The sequence below is a fragment of the Catharus ustulatus genome, chromosome 2, assembly GCF_009819885.2.
Source record: "Catharus ustulatus isolate bCatUst1 chromosome 2, bCatUst1.pri.v2, whole genome shotgun sequence".
Classification (NCBI taxonomy): Eukaryota; Metazoa; Chordata; class Aves; order Passeriformes; family Turdidae; genus Catharus; species Catharus ustulatus.
Window position 1 is genome coordinate 122624702 of NC_046222.1, and position 20349 is coordinate 122645050.

The 20349-nt window shown below is 44.2% G+C and overlaps 1 protein-coding gene across 1 annotated transcript; it reads right to left on the bottom strand.

Annotated features, from left to right (window-relative positions):
• Positions 1–342: 342 nt before the first annotated feature.
• On the bottom strand, positions 343–19709 carry LOC116992452 (MORC family CW-type zinc finger protein 3-like). Its single transcript, XM_033052115.2, is given in 23 exon segments — positions 343–1973; positions 4387–4550; positions 4666–4749; positions 4751–4845; positions 4848–5004; positions 5006–5274; positions 5277–5324; positions 5327–5495; positions 5955–5998; positions 6001–6142; positions 6969–7011; positions 7531–7605; positions 7712–7834; positions 7941–8045; positions 10025–10122; positions 10495–10614; positions 10804–10935; positions 11023–11170; positions 11398–11545; positions 11813–12027; positions 13463–13595; positions 14699–14771; positions 19626–19709. Coding segments are annotated over 23 exon segments (2778 nt in total). The 5' UTR covers positions 19665–19709; the 3' UTR covers positions 343–1819.
• Between the last annotated feature and the right edge of the window lie 640 nt (positions 19710–20349).

The following is a 20349-nucleotide window of genomic DNA, read 5'->3' on the forward strand; positions in this document are numbered from 1 at the left end:
AATGTGATAAATATATCATCTTCACATATTAAAATACTATATAATGTTAAATACCTTTATTTAAATAAATCAGATAATAGTATAAAATAACTATATTAATTCAATATATTTATAAATTATTATCTGAATGATAACAGTGGCAAGAACCAAGGACACCAAAAGAAAAATTTCCCATCCCATTTCCATACTGGTGTGCCCAGTCCAACACCAGTTTGAGCCATTTCCATACTGGTGTGCCCAGTCCAACACCAGTTTGAGCCAGGCTTTCTTCTAACACCCAACACTTCAGCCATTCTGCACAGGGTTTATTTAGAAACAAACACAAGTTGGGGTCCTGCAAACTCTGATTTATATCTTTATTTTTTACAAAAAATACATTTTAACAAGTAAATAGAAACCATTTCCATAAGTCCACCGTTGTCCAAAGTGTAAATGTACATTGTAAATTTGCCATTTTTAATATAGACATGTGCTCTATTTTGCCAGTTGTCTACTAGAAATTCAGCTACAGTCTGATGAAACATAATAAATAATGATTAAGAAATGGAAAAGCTACACACCAAGAAATGGGAAATAGAAACTTTGCAAAAGTCATATGTAGTTATATTACAGCCACCTCTTCCCAAATCAAACATTCAATTTCTCCTTTAGAAAGTCCAACAGTAGTGCATTCCTATTATTGGCATAGAGATCTTCCACTGAAATCTTGTCCAGGGACAGAATTCCACTGAACTACAACTAAAAGGGACACCAAGGGATTAACTCAGGACAGTAGCAGTGCAAAAGCCAACAACATTGGCTTTATTTAAAAAAAAATAATAGATACTTCCTAAGAATCAACATATTGAACAGTAATGAAATGATTCTTTTAAATTTATTTTTTATATTTAAATGCAGGAATCATTTTTCTGGCTAGCTCTTTGGGTGACCAATCCCACCACAGAGGAAAAGATGGATTTGCTGTCTTTGCCACCCAGTTTGTCATTCCCAATGAGTGGGAATTTCTCTTGGTACCATTGCTTCCAGGTTTTCCCATGACCCCAGAGAAATGGGAAGATTTAGAGAACACAACTCTAAAAGGGGAGATGTGAAAAGAGGAATTCTCTTTTCTTGCCTCTACATAAAAACTGTCTAAAGCTGTTGAAGCTGAACATTTTCAGCTCCAGCTCACCCTGTAGTTTATACCACAAATAAACAAACATCCCTCCTCTTCCAGCTGCTTCCATCCAACTGATCCATCCCCAGTTTTCAGGAAAAAACCCTTAAAGGAGCCTTCTTTTGGCAGTACCACACAAATACTCCCCAAATATGGCCCAAATTCCCACTACTTACATCTCTATCCTATGAATGCAACACAGAACACTGCTGGGAGCAATGGAACAACACTGTGGGATACAACAACTCTGGGAAGGAAATCAAGGAAATTCTTTTTTTTCCTTTTTTTTTTTTTTGCATTTCTAAGATATTCCACTACTTTAGAAGAGGAAATACTCACAGGTATTAATGCTTATATAAGATCCAAAAATCAACCAAAAGGTGTCTGTAGAAAAAGTATTAAGATTCCTAATAGTAAAAATATCTGCAAATTTAATTACAAATACATTTCCAAAGCAAAATCCTTAATTAAGTACATCAGGGTGGGTCAGTATTGACAGTGTTCCTTGAGGAGGAAGTGAGCAGCTAAATATGGAATATTTACACTGAGAGATCCACCTATGTCAAATATATAAAGTGAAGCAGCCCTATTTACAGTCTGGAACCTAAAGGTTATCATGGAAGAGCAATAAAACTGCTGTAACATGGAGATTTTTTTTTTTTTTTAAGTACTGCTGATTTCATGCATTTGTTCTACCACCTGCCCTAAGATTTCATCCACCACATCAATGTCATAATTCACTTGCTGCAGGTCCAGGTCAGGCATGATGGTGGCCAGGAGTTGTCCCACGTTGACACGGAGAGAACGGAGCTTCAGGCTGGGGAGAGAACAGGAAAGGATCAGATGGAGATGGAATTCTGTGGGCAGAGCCCACCCAACAAAGCTGCACTGATAATCCACACTGGAGATGCTCCATGACTCCCATAAACCATCAAAAAAAAAAAAAAAATAGATGCAGGTAAAGCTGCATCAAGATTATTTCTAAATCTATCGGTTTTTCCAAGCTTCTCTGCAGTTTTCAGCTTCAAATTCCCTCAGTTTCAAACCACTACTGAACTGTATTCCTGTCAAATATTTCAGAATAAGCATTGGTACAATCCTTTACCCCACACCACCTGGATTTCTCCAAGCAATATTAAGCCCTGCTATTTTGATCCATTGAGAAACCCAAACTACCACAACCCACGAGAACAAAAGGAGAGAACAGAGGAAAAGGCAAGAAAGAGGAGTTTGTCCAAAAGTTTTTGAAAAAATATAGGAAATAAGAGTTATAGCCCAGGGAAAAGGCTGTGCCTCCCTTTTTTTGGTTTCTTTCCTGGATGTCCTTGCTGTGTCCTCTTCCTGATCAAATTGTTTTGCCATGAGCCATCCCTTCTGTGGCCCATTTCCTTCTACTCTCAGTTCCTTTCTCATCTCCATGACCAGTTCTCCCAGTGCTGCCATATCTCCATCAACTTGTGGGGGAAGTTACTTCCAAGTCCTGCATTTATTTGCTAATTCTTTTAGTAAACACAAGTCAGAGCTATAAGGAAAAATAAAATTAAATGCTGACGGATAATTTTTAATGTGTCTAAATTTCTTTTTTTAAGATTGAGAGGGGTGTCTGGAAATCATCCAGCCAGGGTGTCCAGGGGTGTGGATCCAGCACTCCCTGGCTGGGCTGAGCACCAGGAGGAGTCACTTGGCCAGGGCAGCCCAGCAGGAGGTGGTTTGTGCCACCAGCAGAGTGCACTGCTGGCTCACATTGCACCGCCACTCCCCCAGCACCTTCCTGCAGCTGCTCTCCCAGCTTGTGATCCTGCATGGAGCTCTCAGGTGTCCTTCTGGAATTTTCTGGGTTTTTTTTTTCCCAGCCCATTTGTCCAATTTGTCACAGTCCCTCAGCAGCAGCTCTGCCCTCCTGAGTTCCCTCTAATCTGATGGCATCAGGGATTTATTGATTCATTTGGCTCTGTCAGCCAGGCCATGAATCCCCAGGGTTAGAAGAGACCCCAAAATGACATCCCCAGGGCCATATCCAGCCTGCTCCTGAGCACTCCCACAGACAGTGACTGCTCATCCCAACCCTCACCACTCTGACAGGGAAATTTTCTTTCCCAATCTCCACCCTGAGCCTGCCCTGGTGCCATTTGAGGCCATTTCCTCTCCTCCTTTCCCTGCTGTTCCCTCCTGGCAGGGACTTGTGCAGAGCCACAAGGTCCCCCCTGAGCCTCCTTTTCTCCAGGCTGAGCTTTCCCAGCTCAGCTGCTCCTCCAGGATTTGTTTTCCAGCCCCTTCCCAGCTCTGTTCCCTTCCCTGGCCCTGCTCCAGCCCCTCAATGTCCTTTTAAAGCACCACAGAACTGGACACAGGACTTGAGGTGCAAAAGCCTTTTCCATTCTTGGCCTTGCTGCTGATCCCCACTTTGTTCTCAGTCACCCCAAGCTGGTTGTCCTTACTCCCTTTTGACTCCCATGGGGCTGCAGGTGGTTTCCAGGTAGATTTATTCCATGTTTTCCCTGGGATTGAGGCTGCAGTGCACAGGATGCAGCTCTGGCTGGCCTAAATATGGGAAAACAATACTCTCTGCAATGCCTCTCATCTGGTGCCAGGGATCAGTTTGCTGAATTGGACCCTGACCTGAGTCTTTATTTCAGGTGATGTTTCCCCCCTGCATTCTCCCCTCACTCCTCTCCACCTGCTCTGGAGTTTTTTGTGTGTGTGCTATTCCCACTCCCCAAGAGCTCCAAGCTCTCCAGCTGGAAGTTTCAACCTTGTTTAATTCCAAGATACACCCTGATTCCACAGGATTTGCCTGCAGCAAGGAGTTCTTAAAGGAAAAGTTTCAAATCCAGGCTCTTCAGTTGATTCAAGAGAAAAAAACAGACTCTCAAAGTGAAGTTCATTACACAGCAGAAAATGATGATCACCCTCTTTCCTGCCTCCCTTTTCTCTCCTTGGTTTGCAAGTTGTGTTTAGAAATTATACAACATTTTGGATATTTAAGAAGTATCAGTTTGCCATTCTGCTGTGCAGTGGCCAATCCTGCTCACACAAACAAATAATAAATCACAAACATCACTTGATAAAAAAACCAACAACATTAGTTAGGAGTCACAAAAGGCAGTAGAAAAGAATTGAGCATCACATTTTATTATACAATTATCAGACAGAACCTTCATCAAAACATGTAAAATACAACCAACAAGCAAAAACCTTGCAAGAACATCTAGAAAGAACAAAACTGATACCTTTCTCCATCAGAAAAATTTACAGAGTCTTCTACATTACTGGTGGTAGAATCATTTGCACGTGCTACAGCCTGTGGGATTGAAGCTTTTAACTGAGCCAGCTCTGCCTTGAGCTCCTCACACTGACAGGCCATTTGATTCTTCTCCACTTCTAGGACTTCAATCTGCCAATCAAAAGAAAAATAAAGCTGTAAGAACGATTTAAAACATTGTTGTAGTAGAAGTGCAATGAAACAGGGAGTAAAAAGCAGAGATGATTTGAGTGCCAGAGTGTTTTACCTCGCTCTTGTATCTGTCTCTCTCAATGGTGCACTTGTCCAGCTGCCTGAAAACATCATCCAGCTGCACTGCAATCTCATCCACCCTCACTCCTGCTCTCCCCATCAGCACATTTGCTGCACTCAGTCTTTAGGTTCTGCAGGGTGCTGCACTGCTCCCTCAGCGTGGCGATTTCCCCAGGGCCTGCTCATACAGAGCTGTAACCTCTGCCAAGCTCCTCCCCTCAGCGTTTCCTTCTCCAAAGGAGGGCTCTGTCTCCGTTGCCTGATGGCACATTTCCTTTTTTACATATTTATTATTCATCTCCAAAAGCTGCTGCTCCAGTGTTTCCACTTGTTTGGGTTAACGCTTCACATTTGCTTTGGTACATTCTTTCTCTTCGCTCAGTAACTGCAGCTGATTTTTTCAGTTCATTTTCCATCTCTACAGCTGTCTCAGGAACCCCATTGACCTTGTGCTCTTCCTTTTCCATCTCTTCCCCAGGAGTCTGCACTGGGATGTCTTCAACCTCTTCCTTTTTCACCACCAGGTTTGGGAGCTCTGTCTGTGTTGCTGAGCTCAGCTGATCGCTTTTTGCCTCTGAAGTGCTTGCAGTGCAAGGTTCCCCACGGGAGTGTTCTCCTTCTGCTTCTCCTCCTGATCCAAATTGATACATTCCATTTTACCACAGAAGCATCAGCATCTGCTGAAGGCTTTGGAGTGCTGCTCTCCTCTAAAATGATGACATCTTCATCATCATCCTCCTCCTCGTGGTTGTTGAATGTTTTGTCACTGACCCGAGGTGTCTTTAGGGACACAGGCACTGCAGAGCTCTGTGCCCTCCTTTCAGACTGAGGAGGAAAATATTAAAATAATCAGTTTATTGCTCAAATGCTGCCAAATCACTTGTTTCCAACCACGTGCACTGTTTAAAATTTAATCACTCCAGAAAATCTCCTGCATGGGATTTTAATTTGTGTAGCCAGAGTAAATTCCTGGAAAAACCAGTGGCTGCCATCCACACATCCCACATTATTCTGAAACAGGCTCAGCATTCCCAGAACATCCCCACAGAGCTTCAGGAGAACAATCTGTGGAATGTGGAGAGCACCCTGAGCAGACAAATCACTAGAAATGCTCCTCTCATTTTTTTCCATTCACTTTGTACTTGACAAAATCTCCAGGTCCCTTTAACCTGGAGCTTCCCATGCTCCCAGAATTCCCACAGGAATTTTAGCCCCCAATACCATCATTTTCATCAAGACATTCATTTTAGAAATAAACAGCAATCTCCTTTTGTACAGCTCCACTCACCTGCTATCAGCATCCAAATGAGGGGAAGACACTTTAATAAAATAGGCAGAGATCTTCTAACAGCAGCATCTGATGATTTTGGTATAAGTATCCTTGGAAGAGCTTCCTTTGCATTTGGAGGTGAGAATGGTTTGAAGTATTTACTTGAAGAAACAGATGTTTTTAAAAATATTTCATTATTCATCTATAAGACAATGTAAGTTAAGAATGGAAATAAACAGATATTAGTAAATTCTTCAGGAGAGAGTGAAGCAATTCTTTACATACCAACACCTAAAATTCTAACATTTCCATATCCAAGTACCTCCTTGAACCCAGGTTTGGGATTTTGGGATGATGAAAGCTGAGTGGATTATTGCAAATCCCAGTTTTTCATTTTAAAGTGCTGTGCAGAACCCCAGGCAAGAGCTTTTCCCAAGCTGTGTCCTGTCTGGAGTTTGCCCATAAGACACAAACCCCAGCACAGACATCCCTGGGAAAGCTGCTCAGCTGGCCCAAAATGAACAATTATTTCACTTTTAGAAATTACTTTTGTACTGGGGGAGCTGTAAGGCAGAGAAACACTAAAACAGAACATGCAACATCTCCAGAAATGATCTTAGGTCAGAAACTGACTCTGAATGCAAATGAAACTAAATCCCACTTGGAAAATTTGATTCTGAGTTACAATCCAGACATTCCCAAGAAACACCTTGATCTGCATCTGGATTTAATCTGAATTTGAGTGTCTCCTGCACAAGTGAAGCTGTTCCACCTCTGTCTATCCCCACTTTTAAGTTCATCTTTCACATCTCTCTCCAACAAATCCCCTTCAAGAACTGCCTGTCCTGCCTTAAAAACAGTCACTGACATTTGACCAGAGATCTTTGTCCTCTCAAACTCCTTCCTGAGAGAAATAGATTTTCCATCATTGGGCAGCAAAAAAAGGGGATTTTGGGTGGTGAGCAAATCCTGCAGAGCCATCAGAGTACCAGTGGATGTTAAGCAGACACTGGAGCTGCAGCAGTTACCTGGTGGCTGTACTCCAGTCGCCTCTTCAGTTTTTCCCTGTCCCTGCACAGCAGCAAGGAAAAAACAGAAATTAAGAGCTTGGATTCAAACTGTTCATTCATTCTAAAAACTAAATCTAAGATCTAAAAGCAAACACAATTCTCCTTATCTCAGCTAGATACAACAATCCAAGTATTCTTGTTTATTGAATGAAGATTTCCTCAGGAAGCTGGAAGCTTAGGTTAGCTTAACTTCCAACAAATTGCCTCTGGATTATTTATTAAAATATTTAAAATAACCCCAAACTCCTACTCTAGAATGTGAGGCAGCATCACAATTACCAAACAGTTTTTGTCACACACCTTTTATTCCTAAATAAATGAATTGATCTTTTCATATTCCTCTATGTGATCTTAAAGTTACACAGCCCAGGTCTCCTAAGAGTTTCCTTCCAGGACACCCCAAACTGCCAAATCCTATGGGACATCATCCCTTTGGGAACTGGACTTTCACCCCAACTGCTGCACAGCTCTCCTTGGTGTTTTTAGTGCTGAGAGCTTTGTCAAAGTTTCCAGAACTCACTTTTTCTTGTAGGTTTTCTCGTACGTGGGATGTATTAAATCGTCATCCTCCGGTTCTTCTGGCACGTTACAATTCCTGAGGGAAGGAATGGGACAGAAAAAAAACCAGAAGGAGCTGAAGATCCCTGGTGCTCCCCAGGTGGTCAGGAAGGACTGGGGGTGTCCCTGGGCCGTGTCCTTACCGGAATTGAGGGTCAGGGTTGAGGGTGCAGTACCACTTCTCCGGCAAGTGCTCGATTCCGTCCGGGAGCTTGCGCCACTTGAGGCACGCGTCACACTGCACCCACGTCTGGTCAGGCTGTTTCCTGGGGAAAAGCCAAACCTGTCAGGATCTGCACATCACAGAGTGCTCTCATATCAGATAAATCAGGGTCTGTGTGTTCAGCTCTCTGCTGTCACAGTGGGACTCACTGGATCTCCTCGACAGGCAGAGCTAAGGGGTATTCCTCGTTTTTCTTGGTTTTCATCTCGTTCCAGTAATCGTTGAGCTTTTCTCCCAGGGCTGCTATTGTGAGCCTGCAAAGAAAAGATTTAAAGATCACCTTGAATCATCCAATTCTAGCACAGAAAGAACCTTTATAACCTGCAGTAACAGAGTAAGTGCATGAACTTTAATAGGTTGGATATTAGCAAAAATTTTTTTTTGCTGGTCTGCCCAGTCACCATCCCTGGATGTGTTTAAAAAAACACTGGATGTGACACTTGGTGCCATGGTCTAGTTGAGTTGTTAGGGCATGGGTTGGACTCAATCTTGAAGGTCTCTTCAACCCTGTGATTCTGTGAATATTTTAATTGCACAAGAGTGAGGGAAAAAAGCTTTGCTAAAAGCTTTTCTTTTTTTCTTTTATGAAGTTTTTTGGGTTTTTTAACAAACCTGTAGAAATGAGGAATTGTCTAAAGTCATGTTTGTCAGCAAAGGAATGCCTGGAAATACAAGTCAGAGCACAAAGACTGAAAAATCAAGAGTGCTGTTGATTAACAGAGCAAATCCTGGAGAGGTTTCACCAGTTCAGCCTCAACAGAAAATTTTAAAAAGCACAAAACCAATCCTGCACCTCACCCTGGTTTTGGCTGTTCCTGCACATCCCAAGTGCAGCTTCATGGCTACTCTCAGCTGATGTCCAACTTGACAAAAGGAGCTGGCAAACATTTGATCACCTCAAATCTGCACTCTGATAAAAGGAGCAGGTCCAATCTCACCCAGGATCATTTTCAGTTTTGTTTCCTGCTCGTGGTGCAGCTCAGGGACTCCTGGCACAGCCAGAGGAAGAGATGAGGAACAACAAAGCCCCCAGGTGAGCTGGAGGTGAGGCCAGCCCCTGTCAGCCTGTGGAATTCACCTCTGAGCAATGCAGGGATGAGAAACCAGGCCCAGCCCTGCCTGGCTCAGCACCTGACACCGCCCCGAGCCTTGAATCAACACAAATGTTTGTGCAGTGAACTGAGTGTGCCCAGAGTTTGGGACCAGGTCACCTCTGAAGCCCAGGGGCACCAGAAAGGCAGCAGTGAGCACTGAGGCATGGATGGCACCACATCCCTTTCCTGGGGAGGGAAGGAGTGCAGGCACCTTTCCATCACTTCACAACTTTCACATCTTGTGAAGCCTGGAGCGCTCAGTGGCACAAAAACCTCCCCAGAAGATGTTTCAAGGGTGGTATCACTGTGTGAGGGTAAAATCAGAGCAAGTGGGAAGTTACATCCCCATTGTGACAGAAATGGAATCAGAGGTGAAATGCAGCTGCTGCTCCCTGGATGGAATGCAGCTGGCATGAAGGGAATCTGTTCCTGCATGATAAACAAGGCAGCAGAGTGGAGACACCACTGGAATCCCTGCAGGAATGGGAGCTCCAAGGGCCAGGAGCTGACAGAGCAGCCAAGAAAGGAGAAGCTGTTCTGCTGCTGAAATCCCTCTCCTCAGATGAACTGGGTTCATTATAATTTATTGTAATTTAACTCACACCTCCACCCCAAAGTTATGTCCAGGAACAACTGGAAGTGGTACTCAAAGGTTTGGAGGTCTTTTCCAACCTTATGATCCTGTGATTCTCCTCACTTGTCTGGATATTGACTTCATTATATTTGTTGGGCACCAAGTTCCCCAATTTCCTGGAGTGCTGACAGACAAATCAAACCCAAGGAATTGAAGTGGTCAAAAAAACCCAACAAGTGGAAACCATTCCCTGCTCAAGGGCATTCCCAATTCCTGCTCCAGGATCACCAGTGTTTGCAATCCATGCCCAGAAATTTCCACATTAAAAACACTGTTGGGAAAATGCCTCCTCCTGAACAGCCACAAAAAAAAAGGGAAACAAGGATGGTGTAGATATTGTGGGAAAATATTTTATGGAAAGGGAAAGAGATAAAAAAGTCTAAAAGGAGCTGTTTGCATTTAAACCAGAACACCAGAAACTTTTCTTCTTCCTATTAAAAGATGCAGTTTATCAAGTATTCCCCAGGAAATGGCAATATGGGATAGAAAATGCAGATAAAAGTACCTGTATTCATTGGTGTAGTCAAAATCTTGTTTGTTGTGAGTTGGTTTTAGGAAGTTGCATTCAATAATCCCAACAACACCCACACCCATGTTGTTTGCCTGCAAGGAATTAAAGTTTATCAGGAAAACCCAACACAAAATCCATGCAGTACTGCAAGAGTTTGCTGGAGGTAATATTAACTGTGCCTACATTGGTAAAAAGGATTTGCTGGCTCCAAGGAGAGGATTTTGATCTAAACCCCCTAAACAACAAATCCTCTGTTTCACCCCTCTGTGCTCAGATTCATATTTTGGTATCAAACAGCTCCAAAACCAAACATTTAATACAATTTTTAACAGCTACATACAGCAAAAAAGGTGATTTTATAAAGCATACATCAGGATCTTGCTTTCCATCCATTCTTTTTTAAAATCAGTGTTTGAAGAAAATTTTCCAAGATATCAAAGTATTTGGAAGCCTCATTTTCTTACCTTTAACTGACAGCCAACTCTTTCATAAGCTTTGATGAGTCTGTTTTTGTGGTACATCATTATTCCATAATGATCTTTGTTTCTGCAGTTAAATCCAAAAGTAATTCTGACAGTTTTGGCCTTTGAGCAGATATTAAGGAAAACCAGGGTGAATCTCAAGGAACACAAAAAAATAAGAGTTACTCTCAGTGGGTCTTACAGCTTTCTTTTCTTATATTGAGATAAAACAACAACAAAAAAAAGTATTGATGAATTTTGGGTTACAACTGCAACAGAATCCAGCTCTGCAATGGAAATATTCAAGGATACATTGAGAAATTTGGGTCTGTAAATATCCCTCTCGATGAAGGCCAAACTTTTGGAAACCAGCTGTGTTTTCACCTTCTGTCCTCTCAGGATGATCTGCATGGTTGGTTTCAGGTACAGAATACTGCAGTAAGCCTACAAAACACACATTCTATTAAAATTAAAACATTTAAACCCTCCAGATTCCAAAAAATAAACCAATTTTCAAAATCCACCACGTACTCGTAGCGAGTAATCACTTTCTGGAACGATCTGGTCCAGCCTCTCCTGTTTTTTGTAGCCTCTTTTGCCTGTTTCATCCAAGTCTTCTGGAATCCTGATGTCATATTTATCCTTGTCAAAGTCAAATTCTGGTTTGTTGTTTTTATCTCTAAGAATTAAGAAGGGAAAATGTATTAATTATAGGGGGAAAAAGTAAATGCAAGAGGAGGTTGTTGCAGGAAAAAGGGAAAAAAGGGAATTTGCTAAATTTCAGATTTGAGTCCAGCTTGTTGCACAGCTTGTTCAGATTCCACACACAAAGAATCCCCAAATCTTTTTAGCAAAGACTGAAAGAAAATGTGAAATTAATGAGGTGACAGACTGGATTTATCTTACTTTCTAAGGTTCCAAATGATAATCCTGGTGCCTTTTTTTCCTATGATGGCATCCAGCTCTGCCAGTAACTTCTCCTCAGTGGAGAACAAGGAATGTGTGAGGATGGCCTTGAGGCTGTTCCTGGATTCTGCTGGGTCACTGATCTGCCGTGGGCACTGTGTTAAGGACAGCGACTTGGAATGGAATCAAGATTGCAAAAATGAGGAAATTTCTGGACTCACTTCCCAGCTTCTCATTCCACATCTCAGAACTCCTACAAAGTTAAAGTTTTAACCAACTACAGCACCTCAGATGTAATTTTCTGACAATGTTCTGGCTTTTAACTCCTCTCCAAGGAGAGAATTTTGCTATAAACAGCAATAAAGCGACGTCACCCCAAATTCGCGCTTTTTCACCGGGAACTCTGAAAGGATATGTTGGTTGGTGAATGTCACGATGGGAACCATGACATGCTCTGCTTTGGTGACTTCCAGGAAAGTCTGGGACAGCAGCCCCACGCTCATGGTGTCCCCATTCTTGGTGAAGACGATGGCATCCTTGCCCAGGCGCATGGAGCCCGACTTGAAGCCGTTCCCGTAGAGCCCCACGGGAACGCGCCCGTTCATCACCGACTTCTCGCTGAAGCCGAAGCTGCAGCACAGAAAACATGAGGAGGGTGGGGAAAAAAATCCCTGGAAAACTTCAGGGAGCAAGAGATGCAAGTGCAGGACTTGCCAAATTACTTCACCTAACCCTCTTGTTTTAACTCATCAGGATTGAATGGCTTGAGAAACGGATTTTTGTTTGGACTTTGTTTATTCAATTTATTTAAAGTACAGAGAGTTTTTCAGCACTTCAAGCCAAAAGAGAGACAATGGAGGTGAATTTAGTTAGTTACAAGCCTAACTATCTAATTAAAAGCTAATATCTATATTATTTATACTTTATTTATACCTCCATGTTGTCCCATACCCATTACTCTATTCTAAAACCCCAAATTCCAAACCCTTCACCATGTGATCACACACTTCTATTTAACTGCACACCCCTGATTTTAACTCCATCACTCAGATTTGACCCTTCTCCAAGGCCTCAAGTCAAAAGCATGTTCTCCTGGGAGTCAATATTAGAAAGTTTAAAACTCCCAGGTTTCAGGTTCCAACAGTCAGGGATTCCTGAGCAATTAAATCCTAAAATCACAGCAATTAAATCCTAAAATCACCTGGACAATGCTGCTAAAACCACAGCAAAACTTGGGAAAATCTACTTCCAGCTTTTAAGATGGAATAGAAATATCCAGTCTGGAATAAGGTAAAAAAATCATTCCAATGGATTCTGATAGTTATCCTGCAGTTTCACAATAAATATTTATAAAAGTTCCTAAGCCTGTGTCTTTCCCCTCTCCACTTCCTAGAAAATGTTTGATCACAAGTTTTCCATATCACACTTCAAGTGAAACAGGGAACTGCAGATGGAATTTAGGAAGCTCTGAATTATGGTATCTAACAGCAAAACAGCAGTTTGGATCCAAGCTTGCTCAAATTTAAATCTGCAGGCAGAGCAATTTTTTATTCTTAAGAGAGAAACTACACAGAAAGCTTTTTGCTACTGTAGAAGTGAGAGAAAAATCAGAATATTTAAAGATAAATAGACAATTATTTAAAAAATAGAAAATAATTTCTATTTTGAATAGAAATGAAAAATGTAGAAAATGTTTCTACAATTCTATTATTTCTACAATTCTAATATTTCTACATTCTGTTATTAATATTGCAGTGGGTTTGATCTGAATCTCCCTTTTTCTCTCTTTCACTAACTTAAACTAAAGCAATTAGTAATAATAATGATGATGATGATAGCAAAAATATTTGAGTTCTCTTATCTCCACTAGCAGGGACTACAGAGAATTTCCACAGCATGAAGGACAAAAGGAAATTAAGGAAAAGTTCTCTGACAAAGCTACGGGGAAGCTTTAGCAGCACCTGCCTGCTCTGGAAATGCTGAATTTATGAGCAAAATCAGTGATTTATGTATGAGAAGCAGGAGTGCAGTGAGCAGTGCCACAGGGCAGTGCAGAGGTGCCCACCTGAGCATTTTGTGCAGCTTCTCTGAGTTCATGCCGTTGCCATTGTCGGTGAAGGTCAGGCAGATGTTGTCGTTGATGACGGTTTTGTCGATCCAGATCTGTTTGGCACTCACATCTGGATCATAGGCATTATCTGAGGGCAAGGAAAGCAAACAGTGGGAGACTTGAAAACAAAAATTCAGCTAAGTGCAAATTTTAAAGTAAATTAAAGGGCTAGGATGGAACAGCTGCACCAACCAGGAGAACTCACCCAAAGTGTCCCAAAATTCCCCAGATTATCAATGACATAGCTGGGGGGAGCAGCTCACATGAGAAGAGAAAATGAAACCAAGGCAAGGCTCCAGTTTCATTTCCTGCCTGCAGAGCAGCTGGTCAATGTCTGCTTTCTCCCAGCCCTTGGAGGGGAGCTGCAAAATGCTTTAGACTCGACTTTCTGTTTGTGATGTGAAAGATCAAACATGAGTGAAAGAGAAACCACAAAGCCAGGCCCAGCCTCAGCTGCCCCAACACACTTTCTTCCATCTCTTCCCTCATCCCCTGGGATTTGGGAGGAGAAGGAAGGGTGGGATGTGGTGGCACCTCTGCCTCACTGCCTGTCCTGCAGGCTCAGCTGAGAGAGAAAACAGCTCAAGCCAATAAAGGGAATCACAGCTTGGCAGCTTTCTTCCTATAAACTTTAAGTCCAAATTGCATCACAGGGAAATGTTTCATAAAATGTGTTCAGCATCACAAAGAGGACATACAGGTACAACTGAAAGTTTGAAGTAGATGGAGTGTGAAAAGAGCTCAGCTGATTTAACAGACTGTGCTCCCAAAACAGCCCTGCCACAGCCACAGGGCTCTGGTTTCCTGCTTGGGACAGCTTTGGCTTTCTCCAGCTGAAAAATCCCTGCTTTCTTCTGCTGGGTTAATTTCTGGAGTGAGGGAGAGAGAAGGGACAGAGAGAGAAGGGGAAAGGGGAAAATTGTGACCAGAGGAGTTGCTCCTTTGGCAAAGTGAGTGGCTGAGCAGCAAAGTGCTCAATCAGCTTGGCTGGGTCCCAAGCCACACCTTTATTTTGAGGAACCAGCTGATGCTGAACAGAGGAACTTTGGAGATGTCCAATTAACAAACAGATGCAGGTACAGGACCAGAACAAGAGCAAAACTGAGCATGTTCAGCCAGGTCTTCCCCTATCTGATGGGAAAAGGTTTTGTAGCAAGAAACAAAAATTATTGCAAGTTATTGAGCACCTACCTATGAGTTCTGCAATTGCACTGAAGGGCCAGGTGTGACTGGTGGAGTTGGTGTGCAAGAACTTTGGGCACAGCTGGAATAAAGCACAAGCAGGAGCATTAGTTTGTGCTCTCCAAGGCAGAAATCAGCCTGTTAAATAAAGGAAGATCCCATGAAGTTGCTTTGGACAACACTAATAAAAGGCTGCAATTGAACTGATTTTTGGTTATGGCAGGGAACATTAATCCAGCATAATCTGAGCATGGGTTGTCATCCTAACAGTCTTTATAAAAATGTAAGGAACTATTGATATAATGATGCCAGGTTACAGAAAACACCAAAGCTGTGGTTCAAACCCAGTAACAGAACTCTCAGATGTTAAAAACTCACATCTTAAACCAGGAGGATCCAACTTCATGTGAAGAGTGAGCAGCACCCAATACCCTCTGTGTCCCCTCTCAGGGGCTGATCTGTTTTAGCAGTTGGATCTCACATCTGATGCACCCAAAGGCACAGAATTAAATGAAAATATGCAAATCAAGCACCTCTGTATGGGATGTAACTTGGAGTGTCATTGCCAAGCAGCCCCAGCCTAGGCTCACATACATTCACTTCAAGACTTGGAAAAACAGAACTAAATATCCATGGAAGTGAAGGACCTGAAATTTTAACTGCAAAAATCCTTGTGTTTGCATTATCCCTGAGGAAATCCATGGCTACACTCCCACAAAGCCTTTAACACAAACCCCCTGCACAGATTGCTCAAGCCCCCTGCCAGAGTTGTGAGGCAGAAAAAGCAGCACCATGACACAGAAAACCAGCCCTTGTACCACAAAAACCAGCACATAATGCACATTATTATACAGAGAAAATCTGAGAGATGTTTTAAATACTGTGTACATATCATACTGCATCATTTTTACAGAGTTCCTTTTATGAAGTGTAAGTAAAAATCAAGTATAAATAAAGTGCCAATAAAAGCAAGCAGCCACTTCAGAGCTCCAAGGTGAAAAGGAATGATGCTAAAAGCAAATTCTAGAGCCACAAACCAGGCAGCAGAGCAGGAGAAAAGCATAAGGAGCAGCAACAGAAAGTGCCAAGAGCTGTCACCTCATGCTCAGGTCACAGCAGCACATGACACACTTCCAAGTGCAACTTAATCCCTGCATTTCTGCATGGAGCACCAGTGGGAACAGAAACCACATCCCCCCTCCTTGCCATCTGTGCTTCAGAGCTCCAGGTTTGCAAAATTTGGTGCAGGGAGTCAGGCTGAGCCAGGGTTCTCCCAGCAAACACTTCCAAGGAATTTTGAATCAAAAGAAAATTCCTCTGGGTTATTAATGGAAATCTCACATGTGGCACAGCACGTGGGCAGAAGGATCTTTGGATTTTTCCTTCTGCTGTAGAGGAACTCAGGGGATCCTCAAAGCCCTGGGTGATTCTCTTCACTGTCACAGAGCTGGCTGCATCTGCTCCTTTGTTTTCTAAGCTTTGGGATCAAAATTCACCAGAAAGAACTGGTGGGGTTTTTCCCACCTGAAATCCCTCCTGGCAAAACAAAGCCATTTAAAAATCCCAGGGCTGCACATTCAGGGATTTGGCATCTCTCACTCCCTGCTGAAACACTGAACTCCAGCCATAGGGGAGGCTGGAAGTGCTGATTCCCTGGAACTCAGCAGTATGGATTTGGCAAGAAGTCCTGACTGTGGTTTTGACGGAGGCATCAACTCACACTAGGGAATCTCATGGATTTCTGAGGCTGGAAAATCCCTTCCAGCCCAGGCAGTCGCAGCTGTGCCCCATGGCCACCTTGTCACCCTGAGTGCCACCTGTGTGCCACCAGCAGGGATGGGCACTGCAAACCTCCCTGGGCAGCTCTTCCCAAGGTTTGAGCTCCCTTTCCAGGAAAAAATTCCTTCTGAAAAGGAAGAAGCACCTCCCCGACCATCAGAAAATGCTGAGGAAGGACAGAAAGAACCTCAGTGTCACCATCATGTCACCATCACCAATAATTGTCCTTTTCTGCCTGTGAACCAAATCATTCTGTGTGCACAGAAATCAAACCCTGCATGTGTAACACAACAGCTCCAGCCCTCATTTCCCTGCTGTGAACCACTGGGAATTCTGAAAACAACATCACAGGAATTGTGCTGATATTCTCTGGATCAATGCTGGGGGAGGGTTTGAGGAAGGTGGGAATTGTAACAGGTGTGGGAAGGGCTGCAAGATGGGACCTGGAACAAATGGGCTCTGTGTCTCCTACCCCTCAGCAAAAAGTGAGCAGGATTGCCACAGGGAATTCATGGGAAAGTCACCTCAGAGCAGACAGCACCACCTGATCACACAACTCCACACTGCTTTGTGCTTAGAGACCACCCAGCTCCAAGACTTGCCACCAGAGCAGGATGCTCCAAGCCCCCTCCAGCCTGCTTTCCTCATGCCAGGCATTGAAACCCAACTGAAGAACAGCACACAGTGCTTTAAAGCCATCACTTCTGTAGTTTCCTCCAGAGCAACCCAGCTGGCAGCAGCCACTCCCTAATTCCTGATGAACTCATCAAGAAATATTTAAGTCCGTTTGTCCCCTCACACTTCATTCATCAATGCACCACTTTAATTAGCTCATAATTAATTGAGATTCAGCAAGAGCTGAACACTCACTTGGCCAATCCAGCTGTTTTGCTTGCTCAGCCAAACATATTTTGTTACTAAGTGGGTTTTGTTTAGTAATTTCATTTTTTTTCTGCTGAGACCAAGTGCAGCCAAATACAACTCAAACCTCCCACTTCTTCCAGCTGGATGTCTGAAAGCAAACTGCCCTGAGAAATCAAACTGTTTCCATGTCTGAAACCAAACTGCCCTGAGAAATTAAACTCTTTCCACGTCTGATACTAAACTGCACCTCCTGCAGTTATAACCAGCAAATATTGAAGAATAAAGCAGGTGTTTTTTTTCTCAAAAATGACAGGAATTGCAGTTTTCCAAGCAAACATGAACTGTCCCATCCCTTGCAGATCCTAAGTTGAGCACAAATCCCAAACCCCTGCAGAGTTTGCCTCATCTTAGGAATTTATTGCTTGCACATAATAAATTTTTGTGTGTTACCCACCATCACTACAGTAATTCATGCATTTGAGTGGAAAATACATCTTGGTTTACCCTGCATTTATTTAACAACTTCTTGGGAACAACACTGCCATTTTCATGGAATTTTTTTAGGTTGGAAAATCCCTCCCAGCCCAGGCAGTCCCAACTGTGACCTGCTGCAGGGATGGGCACTGCAAACCTCCCTGGGCACTGCCAATCCCTGAGCTCCCTTTCCATGGGGAAATTCCTCCTGAAATTTCTCCTCCCAGCTGCACAATCCATGACTGTGCAATGAGCCACATCAAGGGACAGATCCAAATTAAAAACCACTCTTAAAATATTATCCTGGATCACTTCCCCGAGCTGCTTCATTGTTCAGCTGGACAAAAATATTGCCAGAGCAACAGCAGGAGAGAAATTCCAGAGTGGGAATGAGTTCCCAGGCCCTCCCAGTGCCTCTGAATCCAGGGGAAATACTTTATATTCCCAAAGAACTGTGACCATCAGCTCTCCCCACCATTCTCTGCAATACAAAGCCTTTTACAAACCTGGGCAAAACTGCATCAGCTGCTTCACCTGAGCAAAAAAATAAATAAAAAAAGAAAAAAACCCTGCAAAACCCACAGCTTTCACTGGAAAGCCACTGAATGCAAATTCTCAGTTGTTTCTGCGACAGACAAAACCAAAGAGCAGCCTAAAAATAATTCAGAAAGTTACCAAGTGTGTCTTGTTTCGTTTGTGCCTCTGAGAGTTCAGCTTGGTAAATGTTTTCACCCTGAGAATGATTTTCAACTCTGGAGTGTAAGATGCAAAGCTGATTTTTGATACTTTTCCCACTCAAGCAGACAAATCATATGTCCAAAAAGTATTAATAAATCCAAATTTTATTTAAAGAAGCAGGACAACCCTGCTGCAATAAAATATCTCACAAACTGTGGGTTTCAAACACTTGCAAGAATTAAAGGCCGGAAATCAAAATCAAAAAGCAATTTTGGAACTTCAAGGAGATGATGTTTAGGGCTCATCTCTAGAATCATGGCAAATTCTATCAGGGTAACAGAAACTGATATTAGTGTAACATAAATCGATATCAGGTGATAAAATTTCAGCCAGAGGTTGAACTCAATGATCTCGGGAGTCTCTCCCATCCTAAATGATTCTGTAATTCGAGCATATCCGAACACACCTTTTTCACTCAAATATTTCCTAAGCTACTCATCGTAGCTCTCCTGCTTCTTTTCACTGTTCTAAAGCAAGGAGATGGAGCCAGGTGAAGGTTTAGAGGCACCGACTGGGAAAAACCCTCCAGTTTCACCTGAAAAAACAGCTTTAACTTCATTTATATCAGCACAATCAAACCATCGATTGCCACAGCAGCTCAGCAACAACACCACGACTGAACAGCACACCACAGCAGCATTTACCTGCGCGAACACTCATCAGCAGGCGCAATTAGAGTTAAAATGTAATTAGGCCGCTTGCAATAAAAGTAGTTAAGACGTGAAGTTACGAGTTGGCAATTAGAGGTCACGGCTGGGAAATCCCGCCCCGACACCGAGCCCACCCCAGCCCTCCCCTTCCCCTCGGCACGGCACCGACAGAAATTCATTTTAGAGGATTTGAGCGGGGAGAAGAGAGGGAAAGCCCCGGCACCATGTCCCCCGCCCGGAGAGACGAGGCGGCGCTCCCCGCCCTCGCTGAGGGAGTGACCCTGGAAGTGTCCAAGGCCAGCTTGGACGGGGCTCTGAGCAGCCGGGGGTGCTGGAAGCTGTCCCTGCCCATGGCAGCAGGCCGGAGCGAGCCGGCCCCTCGGGTGGTTCCTCCCGGGCGGGCCGCGGCCCCGCCGCCCCCTCAGACTCACCGCGCTCAGGCGGATCCCGCCCTGTGTTTTCGCCGCCATCTTCGGGCCGCGGCCGCGCGCGCGCTTCCGCCTCCCCGCGGCCCTTTCGCGCTTCCGGCGCCGGGCGCGCGCACGGGGGGGGCTTAGGGGGGGACGAGGCCACGCCCCCTGTCCTGGGGGCGGGGCTGGGGCTGAGGGCGCTGTGAGGGGAGGGCGGCGGAGCGGAGGGAGGGGATTGAGGAGATGGGAAAAGGGCGTGGAAACATCCCAGCGTGAGTGCCAGCTCCAGGTGCCACCTGCGGGGATGGGCACTGCAAACCTCCCTAAGCACCATTTCCATGGGGGAAATTCCTGCTGCTGTCCCCCCTGAGCCTGCCCTGGCCCAGCGTGAGGCCGTTCCCTCTCTTCCTGTCCCTGTTCCTGCCCCTCCTGGCAGGGGCTTGTGCAGAGCCACAAAGTCCCCCCTGAGCCTCCTTTTCTCCAGGCTGAGCCCTTCCCAGCTCCCTCAGCCCCTCCTGGGGCTCCAGCCCCTTCCCCAGCTCCGTTCCCTGCCCTGGACACGCTCCAGCCCCTCCAGGGCTCTCCTGCAGGAGCCAGGACTGGACACAGCCCTGGAGGGGCCTCTCAGAGCCAGCACAGAGGGACAATCCCTGCCCTGCTCCTGCTGGACACACAATTCCTCACCCAGCCCAGCTGCCAGGGGCCTCTTGCCCACCTGGGCACCCCTGGGCTCGTGTCCAGCCCC